A 15,086-nucleotide genomic window follows, 5' to 3' on the forward strand; every position below is an offset into this window, starting at 1 on the left:
TTACAAATGCATATATGCTGGGAATTCTTGCACATGCTCAGTAGGAGTAAATATAAAGACTGTGCACATTTTGTTAATGGAAGTACAGTATATTAGAAAGTTGATTTAAAATTGTGTGCTCTATCCGAATCCTGAAAATTTAATTTTGACTTGAGTGTCCCTTTAAATCAAAAATGATCATGTTTCTGTTTTGGATGCAACTTTCAATGTAATTTTTTTTTTAAGTATGACCTTCCAAAGTAATATTTAAATATTCTTGTATATTTAATTTTATTATATTGCTTGTTTTTCCTTGAATCAAATATTACATTGAAAATTGTGTACCATTTCAAACATTTGTATGTATTTAAAAAACTACTGTCAAAGGAAACAAATGTAAGTGGAAAAATGTATTCTATGATTTGAATGTCAAATCATATTTTGGGCTGATAGCTGCATGATAATTGTTCCTCCTTGCCATGCAGGAAGTTTGTATATGGACCAACTTTCCAAATGGGACTGAGTTTATCTCTTCCTGGGTTGTTTTCGACTGTATGCCTAAATTTCCAGGTATCTGGACCTTTTTTTTTCAGGCTGGTTAGAATTCGACTTTTTCTCAGTCCTATCTTTTCTGGGGTTTTTTGTTGTATCTGGTTCCTTTTGGAACCTTTACAGTCTTGGATGCTCAACTTCTTCTTAGAGGTTTTGTTGTTAAAAATGCCTTTGGCAGGGAGCGTTTGTACATTTCTTTCCTATGGCATGGAGAGTCCACAAAACATTCTAATTACTAGTGCGATATTCACTCCTGGCCAGCAGGAGGTGGCAAAGAGCACCCCAGCAGAGATCACTTCCCTTACCCATAACCCCCAGTCATTTTCTTTGCCTTGATCACTGGAGGATGGCGAAGATGGTGTCTGAAGATTTATTTTAATCCTTTTATGGGATTGGGGCTATGCTGTGTCCATGTCAATCGCTTTAGTAAGAGTAATGGTGGCTATTAGCAGTTAGAAGACGGCGAGGTGGTCCCTGCTTAAGCTTCTAACATTATTGCTATCCCTATTATAGAAAGCCACGGTTGGTTACTCTGTTCTTTCTTTTCTATAGGTCCCTGGTAGAAATGGAGAAGCTGCAACACCTCAGAAAACAGCTCCTGCCTGACCGAGCAGGATCCACAGGTAAGTGCTTTCCCTTCTAGGTTAGAAGGTACCGGCACTATAGGGGTTAAATCCTTGTAAAAGGAATTGGATCTGTTTTAGGGGCACTGCTTATATGCGAAGAGGCATCATATTTTATTGGGGCTCAGAGATGGAGTGTATGAAGTGTTTGACAGGTTTTAACTTGTTGCAATCACTTTTCAGCTCAGCTTATTTGGCCTAATCACTTTTTCTGTGCTGCTGTCAGTTTTTGTGCCGTTTTTGTTTGGTGCAATTTAAAAAAAAAAAAATTATGGTCATGGGACCTCTCCTCGGCACTTCCGGTTTTCAGCTTCTATGTTCAGATCGGAGTTTGCCGCGGCGAGTGTGGAGGTTGCCGTTTCCTCTGTCTCCAGTTGCAAGTGGTTTTGGGCTGTTCCGGTAACAAGGTGTATTTTGCTACCGGGTGTGTCCGGTTTTCTGTGCTAGTGTTATAGCAGCTTCTGGAGGGTTAAGACCTCAGCAGAGCTGAGGGTTTTAGGTGCTTATTTATGTTTTATTGCTTCATATAAATAAACCTAATTTGACATTTAAAAATTAATTGCTAGGAACGGATACCCAATTATGGACACTAATGCTGAAGTTGATTCATTTGAAAAATGCTTATTGTGTTTGGAGGCTAATATAATTCCTCTTGTACAGTTTTGCTCTTAATAACTAAATAAAACTTTAATGTTTAAAGATAAGATGTCTCTCCCTGAGCCTCCTGTCTCTCAGGTTAGTGTTATCCTAGCTACACATCCGCTTTCCCCTCAAGCTTCACATGCAGTGCCCTGTGGTTCCTTTCAACCTCCTGGGGGTGTTGTTTTTTTTTTACATGGGGATTTCGCTGCGCAGGTTACTTCTACTATTTCTGCAGCTTTATCATCTTTTCCAAAGGTTTCTGGTAAGCGTAAGAGGAAATTTAAACATATTGATGTTAAGCTCACTCCGCTAAGGCTGCGTTAATCAGTTTGTCTCAATTATCTGATTAGGATGATTCTTCAGTAGTACTGTAGTAACCAATTCTGCAGATTCAGAGGAGATTAATTTCAGATTGAGTTCTTTTGAAGGAGGTTCTTGCTACTTTGGAAGAATCTGACGCATCTGTGGTGGAGAATCCAAAGAGGTCTAGTAAGCTTAAAAAGGGTATATGATGTACCCACATCTGTGGAAGTATTTCCAGTTCCAGACCGTATGGCAGATATTATAACTCCGGAATAGGATAAACCAGGGATTCCTTTTTCCCCGTCCCCTGTTTTTAAAAAGATGTTTCCTGTTGCTAACGTGATTCGTGGCGCACGGTGCCCAAGGTAGGGGGAGCTATCTCTACTCTGTCTTTCAAGGATCCCATGGATAAGAAGCTTGAGGCTTTTTTGAAGATGTACATTCATCAGGGATTACAGTGGCAACCTGTTGCTAGTATTGCTACAGTTGCGGGGGCAGCATCTTATTGGTGCAATTACTTATCTAATCTTATCCTAGAGGAGACTACTATAGAGGAGATCCAAGACAGGATCAAGGCTCTAAAGCTGCCAATACTTTTATTTGTGAGGCCAACATGCAAGTTCTTAGACTGGGTGCTAAGATTTCTGGTTTTACTGTTTTAGCTCACTGAGCTCTGTGGTTTAAAATCTTGGTCTGCAAATGTTACATCCAAGTCCAAGCTTTTATCTTTGCCTTATAAGGGTGTGAGGCCTTGTTTGGATCAGCTCTTGCAGAAATAATTTCTGACATTACAGGTGGAAAGGGTTCTTTCCTACCTCAGGATAAAAAGAATAGACCTAATGGTCGCCAGAATTCTATTTTTTGTTCCTTTCGTAACTTTAAGGGACAGAAGTCTTCCTCTTCTAGGTCGGATAAATCCAAGTCTTCTTGGAGGTCCAGTCAGCCTTGAAATAGGGGGAAGCAAGCCAAGAAGCCTTTTGTTGATTCTAAATAAACATGAAGGGGCTGCCCCCAATCCTGTAGTGGATCAAGTGGGGGGCAGGCTTTCTTTTTTTTGGCAGGCTTGGATACGCAATGTTCCAGATCCTTGAGTCATAGATATAGTATCCCACGGTTACTGAATAGGATTCAAATCTTTGTCTTCCCAGGGGCAGATTCCACCTGTGTGGAATTGTAGTGGCAGATTGGTCAAGGCAGGAAAAGGAGTAGATGGAAGAGAGCAGAAGTTTTAGAGCTGTTCTGATCTAGTGACTTAATGCTTCTGTAGACTGGTGTGAGGGGTAGATAGTAGGAGAGTTGTAGGGAGTGATGTTGCAAGTGAGTAGATTTTTTTTTTTTGTGTGTGTCAGTGTTTTTAGTAAGTATACATTTGTTTAGATGCCTTATTGGTTTAGATAACTAACATAATTTAACTATAAGTAATTGCACGTTTTTCTACCTTTTTTTTTTTTTTTTTTTTTATAGGTTCTGAACATTTTTACTATAAATCTTGTTTTAGTTTGAACTTCCTGTGCTTCATAAATGAAACTGAACTAATGCTATTGATATGTAAACTATATAGTTGTTCTGCACAATACATGCTGGAAACATTATTTTCAATGATTGATCTTGTTTAATCCCGTTCTGTACTCTGTGTAAGAATTGCTTATTTGGCTATTTCTCCACCGGATTTAGGAAGAATGTACAATCTTGTATCTCAAATCCAGAATGGCCTAGGGGAGTTGCAGAAGTTGTTTTGCAGAGGAGGCAGTGGGTTTGTAAACAGGGAGGTTAAAATCCCCTAGAATGAGGGCAGGGGTGTCTGAGGACAGGTAGCCAGGCAGCAAAACTATCAAAATGAGATGAGAAGTCGGGGTGGGGCGGTATATAACTGCAACACGTATTGAGAGGGAAGAGAAAAAGGGAATCAAGTGAGTTTCGAATGAGGAAAATGTGAGGGAAGAGATGTATTTGTTGATGCAACAAGATGAAAATTAAAATACCAGAGAAGGGGTGTTGGCTTTAGACACGAGATAAATTTGAGTTACCAGAGTTTTGTTTTCTAGGTCTATGGAAAGGCCCACATGGTGGATTGAGGCTAGGAAGTTGTGAAGTCCAGGATTAGGAGAGATTCCGCCAGCAGCTAGTATGAGCAAGATGGAGAGTGACATATGATGAAATACAGATTTGCAGTATTAAGACTGTTTTTTTTTTTTTGGATGAGGTGCAGGGAGGGAGGAGAGAGAATGTTTAGGAATGTGTGATGTTCATGAGAGCAAATGTAAGGTGGATATTTGTAGTTATATGCACACCACTAATATAGCATAATCTCCTCAGGAACTAGTTATAGCTGGTACAAGACAGATACAAAGTATTTATGTATAGATGTATAGAGGCTGGTTTCACAGCGCAACTGCATATGGAACATAGTAGGTTTTCTATGTAAAACAATTTTGAAAGGTTATAATACAAATGTTGTAAAGTGTAGAGAGTAGTTGTATGCAACATAGCTCATATCCATATGTACTTTATATTCCAACCCCATTCTTTTTTATTTTAATATGAATAATAAAAACAGACAAAAGATGTGCTACTATCAGCCTGCCTGAACCTTCAACTACCATATGAGTCAGTGCGATATACTCATGTTTTCCTACAGTAATTATGTGCATTACTTGTTTTGTACCAGATACCGGCAAAATTACATATATTAGCCTGGTATGTGTGTGACCCCATGAGCTGCAAATGTTTTTTTCTTGTTCTATCGTTAGTTGTTTCACATAAAAAAAAAAGAGTGAAGCAATGCTAAAGTATAGGGTTTGTCCAATTTGCTTGTACATCCTAACCCTTACTTTACCACATTTTTCGTGTCAGTGTTTTTAGTCAGTATACATTCGTTTACATGCATTATTGGTTTAGATAACTAACCTAATTTAACTAAAAGTAATTGCACCTTTAACATTGTAATCTCCTTTTTATCTACCTTTTTTATATGTCCTGAACATTTCTACTATAAATCTTGTTTCAGTTTGATCTTCCTGTGCTTTTATTTATCTTGTTTCATCCCATTCTGTACTCTGTGTAAGAATTGTTTATTTGGATATTTCTCCCCAGATTTAGGGAGGATGTACAATCTTGTATCTCGAATCCAGGATGGCCTAGGGGAGCTTAAAAAACTTTTGGAAACGCACATCCACAATCAGGGACTTGCTGCCATAGAAAAATGTGGAGAAGCTGCACAGAATGTAAGAATTTCATGTTTCTTATTAGAAAGGATTCTGTTTTTACTATTGCTAACATAATTTAGCATAGTAAGGTAGCCATTGTATTTGTTCTTAGCTTTCTGGTACTCAGACTGAAAAAAAAAATTAGATTTCAGATTTTTTGTTAGTTGCTTTATTGTTTTACTGATCTGAATGAACACTTGGACTTTATAAACGATTCTGCATAGAAGCTGTATTGGGTAACCATTATCCTGAATTGATCCTTCTTCCTTGGTTTATGGCTCATGAAACCCAAAATTCTTCTTCAGATAGACCATACATTTGTAAACAACTTTACATTTTTTTTTATTTTTATTTATCTTTTTTTTTATTATTTTCCACAAATATACATAGACAAAAGTATTATTGACACAGATTAGACATCTGTATATACAAGGACAATTTTGAGACATCAGAAAAATACATTCAAAGGAGTAAATAACAGGAAATTAAAAAAAATAAAAATATTTTTTTACCAATACATCTTTGGATTCTATGTTTACTGACAAACTATTTAATTTTATAACAGTCAATCCTAATTTATATTCTATGCTCACTATATTAATGGATGATATCATATAACAAAAGAAAAAGACCTTGCTACTATAACCATTAAATTGTACACTTTTGTAAAATGTCAGCAAATTATATTCAAGGAAACAGAAAAATACTAAGAAAGCAGCAGATGGATTATTATATATTAGTTTTACAAAATTATTGAAATGTAAATTATAGAAATGAGAGTTGGCGCTATAACTAACTAAATACTATAGGCCTAGTAGAAAGAAACTACTCCACCTCAGTAGTTTAAGTGAAATCAAGAATACCAAAAAAGGAAAAACCACTGGCGCTGTTAAAAACAGCTAGGATTTAATCTACTATATAAGTGTGTGTAAAAATAGATTCCTAAAACCTCTCTTAGGTAATAAAGTGCAGGCTGTGTAGCCGTGTGAAGAAATACAGAATAGTCTCTACAAAATGTGGTTGATTTTTATATTACTGAATTGATTGATATATATATCAAATAAAGTGGACAACTGTTGCATAAAACAAAAATCAAGTGAGCATAAGCAAGTGATACATGTGATAGTAGGATATAATAGGAAAAATATGAGCAAACGAAGGTAAATCTATAACCATTTTAATCTAAATAATTAGTTAAAAACAAAGTATGCGTTAACATTTGTTAAAACAATAGGTCAATGTAGAATAAAAATAGCGACGTCTCCCTGGAAATATCTGGCATAAGCGGTCTGATTGCCTCAAATTGTTGGATGATATATTGATAAGGAATAGGTGGAAAAAAGACTGATCCTAAATAAGTAACAGTCACAGTTATCGTGAATGGTAAGGTACCTTACTGATGTCCGTCAAAGTGAAGCAGCCTCCAGGCTGATATGCAGCTCCTTCACTTCTTTGAGCGTCTGTGTGTGCCGGGGTCTTTCGCGGCTTAGTACAAACCGCATGCCTCTAATTCTATTGGCGGTCAGGTGGCACACCCCTCTTCCGATAGGCTGTAATGGTACACGCTTCGTAAGAAGTGTATGGAGGTATAGTCAGTCACAATGGAAATAACTGAGTGCTCTTTATAGTTAGGCGGCTGGTTTTTTTTGCTTTAACAGGCTTGAACAAATGAACTTGCAGCCTTTAAAGGATCCACTACAAATGCGGTGATGATATTTACACTTGTTCGTTGATGTTCAGATCCCTTGTCCTCAGAGTGGCTTTTGCTCCTAAATCGTAGAAATTAAAGAGTCCACAGGAGGGGCTGGATCGCAGCTTTTTGTGTAAATCAATAGTGGATGTGTCCAGGTGATAGTAGTGATGTAGCTGGAGTAAATTCTACGCGTTTCACCCTAGGAGGGCTTTATCAAGATACTCCAGGTGTGCATAGTACACCTTTTATACAGGGAGTGCAGAATTATTAGGCAAATGAGTATTTTGACCACATCATCCTCTTTATGCATGTTGTCTTACTCCAAGCTGTATAGGCTCGAAAGCCTACTACCAATTAAGCATATTAGGTGATGTGCATCTCTGTAATGAGAAGGGGTGTGGTCTAATGACATCAACACCCTATATCAGGTGTGCATAATTATTAGGCAACTTCCTTTCCTTTGGCAAAATGGGTCAAAAGAAGGACTTGACAGGCTCAGAAAAGTCAAAAATAGTGAGATATCTTGCAGAGGGATGCAGCACTCTTAAAATTGCAAAGCTTCTGAAGCGTGATCATCGAACAATCAAGCGTTTCATTCAAAATAGTCAACAGGGTCGCAAGAAGCGTGTGGAAAAACCAAGGCCCAAAATAACTGCCCATGAACTGAGAAAAGTCAAGCGTGCAGCTGCCAAGATGCCACTTGCCACCAGTTTGGCCATATTTCAGAGCTGCAACATCACTGGAGTGCCCAAAAGCGCAAGGTGTGCAATACTCAGAGACATGGCCAAGGTAAGAAAGGCTGAAAGACGACCACCACTGAACAAGACACACAAGCTGAAACGTCAAGACTGGGCCAAGAAATATCTCAAGACTGATTTTTCTAAGGTTTTATGGACTGATGAAATGAGAGTGAGTCTTGATGGGCCAGATGGATGGGCCCGTGGCTGGATTGGTAAAGGGCAGAGAGCTCCAGTCCGACTCAGACGCCAGCAAGGTGGAGGTGGAGTACTGGTTTGGGCTGGTATCATCAAAGATGAGCTTGTGGGGCCTTTTCGGGTTGAGGATGGAATCAAGCTCAACTCCCAGTCCTACTGCCAGTTTCTGGAAGACACCTTCTTCAAGCAGTGGTACAGGAAGAAGTCTGCATCCTTCAAGAAAAACATGATTTTCATGCAGGACAATGCTCCATTACACGCGTCCAAGTACTCCACAGCGTGGCTGGCAAGAAAGGGTATAAAAGAAGAAAATCTAATGACATGGCCTCCTTGTTCACCTGATCTGAACCCCATTGAGAACCTGTGGTCCATCATCAAATGTGAGATTTACAAGGAGGGAAAACAGTACACCTCTCTGAACAGTGTCTGGGAGGCTGTGGTTGCTGCTGCACGCAATGTTGATGGTGAACAGATCAAAACACTGACAGAATCCATGGATGGCAGGCTTTTGAGTGTCCTTGCAAAGAAAGGTGGCTGTATTGGTCACTGATTTGTTTTTGTTTTGTTTTTGAATGTCAGAAATGTATATTTGTGAATTTTGAGATGTTATATTGGTTTCACTGGTAAAAATAAATAATTGAAATGGGTATATATTTGTTTTTTGTTAAGTTGCCTAATAATTATGCACAGTAATAGTCACCTGCACACACAGATATCCCCCTAAAATAGCTATAACTAAAAACAAACTAAAAACTACTTCCAAAACTATTCAGCTTTGATATTAATGAGTTTTTTGGGTTCATTGAGAACATGGTTGTTGTTCAATAATAAAATTAATCCTCAAAAATACAACTTGCCTAATAATTCTGCACTCCCTGTAAAGGTAGTCTCTGGATTCTATTGGCTGAAATTTGTTTAATCCGATTGGAGCCAGAGAACAACACCTCCTTATATATAAGGTGGAATCCGTTGATATTCATACAAGATACAAAAGGTGGTATTTGGAAATGTTAAACTTAAAACCTATAAGCCTGTACATTCAATATCCAAAAATATCTATAAATATCTATGCAGGAAAATAGCTCAACTATCCTAAAAAGCAATATGTTCATGTAATAAAAAAATTATAAATAAAGATAAGTGATTAACCTGTATTTTATGGCATCAATAAGTTTACAGACTACTGGGTAAGTGGACTATATATATATATATATATATATATATATATATATATATATATATATATATAATCAATAAGTATGGATAAGGCTAATATCACAGACGATGGCTTGATAAATAAAATTAGATGGATACATTTCATGGAATAATATTTAATAGGCAATATCATTAATATCCCCTAAAAAATTATACGTATCAATGCACATATAAAGATGTATGTATATGGGTTAGCTGGAGTTAATTCCCAGTGTAAATACTAATCATACATATATATCTAATAAGCTAACAAACAATAAGTTAATATACAGGTGACTTATTCTCAAATAGAAAGGACCGAAGGATTTATCATAAAGGATTTCTCATAACAAAAGAGGTCATGGATAGGATATATCAGGTTTTAACCAAACATAATGCTCTCTCTCTCTCTCTATATATATATATATATATCTATATATATATAAATATAAGTGGAAATGACAGGGGTGATGTATAACAACCCTAATAAGAAATATTTATAGAAATAAGGAGATTTCTAATTCTGAATTTAATCCTTGGGGTTGGAGGGTTTGTAATGTGTATATATAGTCTCAGATTCAATTCTAAGAAGTTCGACTTCTAAATTACCTCCTCTACAATTTGGTGTTATCTTTTTGATCCCTCAAAATCTAAAATCTGCCAATTTGTTATGTTTCTCTTTGAAATGTTGGTACAAATATGTATCTTTTTTTTTTCCCTTTTTCAATAGTCCAAAGGTGTTCACGGATCCTTTCCATAAGCGTTCTGGTTGTTTCTCCAATGTATTGTTTGTTACACATGCATTGAATCATATATACCACCCCTTTATCTTGGCATCTGATGGTACTGTTAATTTCATATACATTTCCTGTTTGTGTGGACCTATAATCTTTGGTTTTACAGCTATATTGGCAGGACTTACATCCAAAACATGGAAAAAACCCATTGATATTATTCCATAATAAACTGATTTGTGTTACTATGTAGCTCAGTTTTGAACTCACTAGGAGCTAGAATGGTCTTAAGGTTTTTAGCCTTTCTATAAATTATATTGGGGTAAGGGGAAACTTTATCACCTATGATGGGATCATTTTGTACTAAGTGCCAATGTTTGTTCATGATTTATTTTCAGAGTCTTTAAATCATCATTATAATTAGTAATTAGTGGTACATTTATAATGTTATTACCTGGAACGTTTGTTTTAGGCCTTTCCTTATATTTGAGGAATTCATTCCTATCAATTGATTCTATATCTTTTTTGGCTTTAGTTATTAAATCCTTCTTATAACCCTTCTCTAAGAATTTTCTTTCAAGGAAATCTGCTTGTTCTAGATAATCTATTTTTTTAGAACAATTTCTACGAATTCAGATACATTGTCCCTTAGTTACATTTTCTTTCCATCTTCTCAGATGACAGCTTTCTGAATGTATTAGGTTGTTAGCATCTACTGTTTTAAAGTGTGTTTTCATGTTCAGGGAATTTTCAACTATTTCGATTTCTAAATCAAGAAATATTATCTTTTCTTTGCTAATAGTATGAGTGAATTTTAAGCCTATAGAGTTGTGATTCATATCATCAAGGAATTTATCCATATGTATAGTGTCCCATTGATAGCACCATCAGATGTCAAGATAAAGGGGTGGTATAAATGATTCAATGCATGTGTAACAAACAATACATTGGAGAAACAACCAGAATGCTTAGGGAAAGGATCTGTGAACACCTTTGGACTATTGAAAAAGGAAAAAAAAGATACATATTTGTACCAACATTTCAAAGAGAAACATAACAACAAATTGGCAGATTTTAGATTTTGGGGGATCAAAAAGATGACACCAAATTGGAGAGGAGGTAATTTAGAAGTCGAACTTCTTAGAATTGAATCTGAGACTATATATACATTACAAACCATCCAACCCCAAGGATTAAATTCAGAATTAAAAATCTCCTTATTTCTATAAATATTTCTTATTAGGGTTGTTATACATCACCCCTGTCATTTCCACTTATATATATATATATATATATATATATATATATATATATATATATATATATATATATATATATATATATATATATATATATATATATATATATATATATCATTATGTTTGGTTAACACCTGATATATCCTATCCATGACCTCTCTTTTTTATGATAAATCCTTCTGTCCTTTCTATTTGAGAATAAGTCACCTGTATATTAACTTATTGTTTGTTAGTTTATTAGATATATATGTATGATTAGTATTTACACTGGGAATTAACTCCAGCTAACCCATATACATACATCTTTATATGTGCATTGATACGTATAATTTTTAGTGGATATTAATGATATTGCCTATTAAATATTTTCCATGAAATTTATCCATCTAATTTTATTTATCAAGCCATCGTCTGTGATATTAGCCTTATCCATACTTATTGACATATATATATATATATATATATAGTCAACTTACCCAGTAGTCTGTAAACTTATTGATGCCATAATATACAGGTTAATTATTTTTATTCTTTATTTATAATTTTTTATTGCATGAACATATTGCTTTTTAGGATAGTTGAGCTATTTTCCTGCATAGATATTTTTGGATATTGAATGTACTGGCTTATAGGTTTTAAGTTTAACATTTCCAAATACCACCTTCTGTATCTTATATGAATGTCAATGGATTCCACCTTATATTTAAGGAGGTGTTGTTCTCTGGCTCCAATCGGATTAAACAAATTTCAGGCAATAGAATCCAGAGACTACCTTTATAAAGGTGTACTATGCACACCTGGAGTATCTTGATAAATCCCTCCTAGGGTGAAATGCGTAGAATTTACTCCAGCTACATCACTACTATCACCTGGACACATCCACGATTGATTTACACAAAAAGCTGCAATCCAGCCCCTCCTGTGGACTCTTTAATTTCTACGATTTAGGAGCAAAAGCCACTCTGAGGACCAGGGATCTGAACAGCAACGAACAAGTGTAAATATCATCACCGCATTTGTAGTGGATCCTTTAAAGGCTGCAAGTTCATTTGTTCAAGCCTGTTAAAGCAGAAAAAAACAGCCGCCTAACTATAAAGAGCACTCGGTTATTTCCATTGTGACCGACTATACCTCCATACACGTCTTAAGAAGCGTGTACCATTACAGCCTATCGGAAGAGGGGTGTGCCACCTGACCGCCAATAGAATTAGAGGCGCGCGGTTTGTACTAAGCCGCGAAAGACCCCGGCACACAAAGACGCTCAAAGAAGCGAAGGAGCTGCATATCAGCCTGGAGGCTGCTTCACTTTGAAGGACATCAGTAAGGTACCTTACCATTCACGATAATTGTGACTGTTACTTATTTAGGATCGGTCTTTTTTCCACCTATTCCTTATCAATATATCATCCAACAATTTGAGGCAATCAGACCGCTTATGCCAGATATTTCCAGGGAGACGTCCCTATTTTTATTCTACATTGACCTATTGTTTTAACAAATGTTTTTTAACGCATACTTTGTTTTTAACTATTTAGATTAAAATTGTTATAGATTTAACTTTGTTTGCTCATATTTTTCCTATTATATCCTACTATCACATATATCTCTTGCTTATGCTCACTTGATTTTTGTTTTATGCGACAGTTGTCGACTTTATTTGATATATATCATTAATCAATTCAGTAATATAAAAATCAACCACATCTTGTAGAGACTATTCTGTATTTCTTCACACGGCTACACATCCTGCACTTTATTACATAAGAGAGGTTTTAGGAATCTATTTTTACACACACTTATATAGTAGTTTAAATCCTAGCTGTTTTTAACAGCGCCAGTGGTTTTTTCTTTTTTGGTATTCAAAATTATTGAAATGACCAGAGATTCCAAAGTTCTCTAATGTAGTAAAGAGGTGGTCCCAAGTAATCGAATCGAAACAAATAATAAGCGATGGAAAAGCGCTAGTGTTAGCTCCTTAAAAAAGGGGCTAATAAGCTGAAGGTAAGATTTATCAGGGTTAAACAGAAGTTTATTGAACAAATGTTTTAAAAAAAAAAAAAAATATAGGTAAAAAACTCTATATTAAAATATAATCCAATCTAACCACATGTGGAGAATATAGTAGATTAAGCAATATCCTAACAGTAATTTGAACCAGATCTATCCACGCTGGAACTTGATTAAATCTGTACAGAGATATATCCTATACCGATCCCTTATGGGGATGGATGGTAGCACAGGCTCCTTAAGAGACCAAGTGGATTTGCATATGATTGATTAAAATGTCCTAAAAATTAGATCACTGATTAAAGTGAATGGTGATGCAAGTTAAAAGTGATGAAAGTCTGATACAAAGTTCATACCATAATGTCCAAAGAAGTTGTCCAAATTGGGAATCCAAGTGATGATAAAAATAATAAATCACAAAATACAAAAGTTACAAACATGTGCCAGTGTTCAAATAGGTGTACACCTAAAAAAAATCAAAATATTACTGGTTGAAAAAATATATATATATATCCTAAAAAATGTGAAAAAATATGTAAATATTCAAACTTGGTGGTGTAAAAATAAATAGATGAAGTCTTATTATTGTTGTCCTAAAATGGTAGTTATCCAGATTACGATTATCTTCAAAAACATTTAACTTTTAGTTAGTGTTGATCCTCAGGTAATAGTAGGTCTTCTAAACTCTATATGGACAGATTGTCGATATACTTCCTATAACTATTTCTTTTGCATGATGTACCGAGTCCACAGATTCATCCTAACTTGTGGGATATTGTCCTTCCTGACAGGAAGTAGCAAAGAGAGCACCACAGAAGAGCTGTCTATATAGCTCCCCCCCTTAACTCCACCCCCCCCCCAGTCATTCTCTTTGTTGGCTCTAAGCAGGAAGGCTACAGAGAAGAGGTGTTAAGCTGTTAGTTTTATTTTATCTTCAATCAAGTGTTTGTTATTTTTAAATGGTACCAGTTTTGTACTATTTACTCTCAGGCAGGACATAGATGAAGATTTCTGCCTGGAGGATGATGATCTTAGCATTTGTTACTAAGGTCCATTGCTGTTCCCACAGAAGCTGAGGAGTACAGGAAAACTTCAGTGTGAGGAACAGTTTCTTGCTATACAGCAATGAGGTATGTTCAGTCATATTTTCTGCAGAGACTGTGTTAACTCAGAAAGGCTGACAGTGTCCCCATTAGGGGAAGGGTAAGCAGTAATCCTAGTGTTATCAGAGGTTTTTACTAGCTTGCATAAAGGGTTAATTTTTTGTGGGCACTCAGTTTATGTGAATTTGGGACAAACGTTTTTGTTTCTGGGAGTAACGTTTTCTGTTTTATGGGACATTTGCTTGAGGGTTATTTGGGGTTGTTTATAACCCACATGGCTTTCAGGCAGGCTTTGTTAGTTTTGTGTAGGCCCCAGCAACATCGAGTGAGGTGGGCGGGGCCTACATTTACAAGCAGCAAGCAACTTCTCCGGAGGTCCTAAGAGTCTTCTGAGGGACTAATTTAAGCCATCAATGTTGCCATCTAGTTCTCCCCAAGTGTCACAACCAGTAACGCCCGCACAAGCGATGCCAAGTACTTCTAGTGCGTCTAATTCTTTCACATTGCAAGATATGGCTTCAGTTATGAATACTACCCTCACAGAGGTTTTATCTAAGCTACCTGGGTTGCAAGGGAAGCCCTAAGAGTAATGGGGAACACAGACGTGGACTCCATGCACACTTGCCCTTAGAGAGATACAACTGCACCTCACTGACGAGGCCCATAGAAGGCCGAAACGATCGTCTGGGGTTGTTGCTTCCCTTGTTCAGAGAAGAATTGCCTGGTATTTCGGTGCTGGACTGTCATTGGGCAGGGTCAGACTGATATGCTTCAGGATATTTTTTCTCTGTGAAGGGGCGTAGTGTGCAAAAAGAACTGGCATCCTGAGGAATTCAATAAAAATGAACATGCATGG

The 15,086-nt window shown here is 36.3% G+C and overlaps 1 protein-coding gene across 1 annotated transcript in view; it reads left to right on the forward strand.

The window, feature by feature from the left end:
• CUL1 (cullin 1) overlaps positions 1–15,086 on the forward strand; it is a 275,965-nt gene that overhangs the window by 130,121 nt on the left and 130,758 nt on the right. Inside the window, exon 9 of the mRNA XM_053715813.1 lies at positions 5,193–5,323. Coding sequence (XP_053571788.1) covers positions 5,193–5,323 — 131 coding nt within the window. The remainder of the gene's footprint in view (positions 1–5,192; positions 5,324–15,086) is intronic.

Source organism: Bombina bombina, chromosome 5, assembly GCF_027579735.1.
Source record: "Bombina bombina isolate aBomBom1 chromosome 5, aBomBom1.pri, whole genome shotgun sequence".
NCBI lineage: Eukaryota > Metazoa > Chordata > Amphibia > Anura > Bombinatoridae > Bombina > Bombina bombina.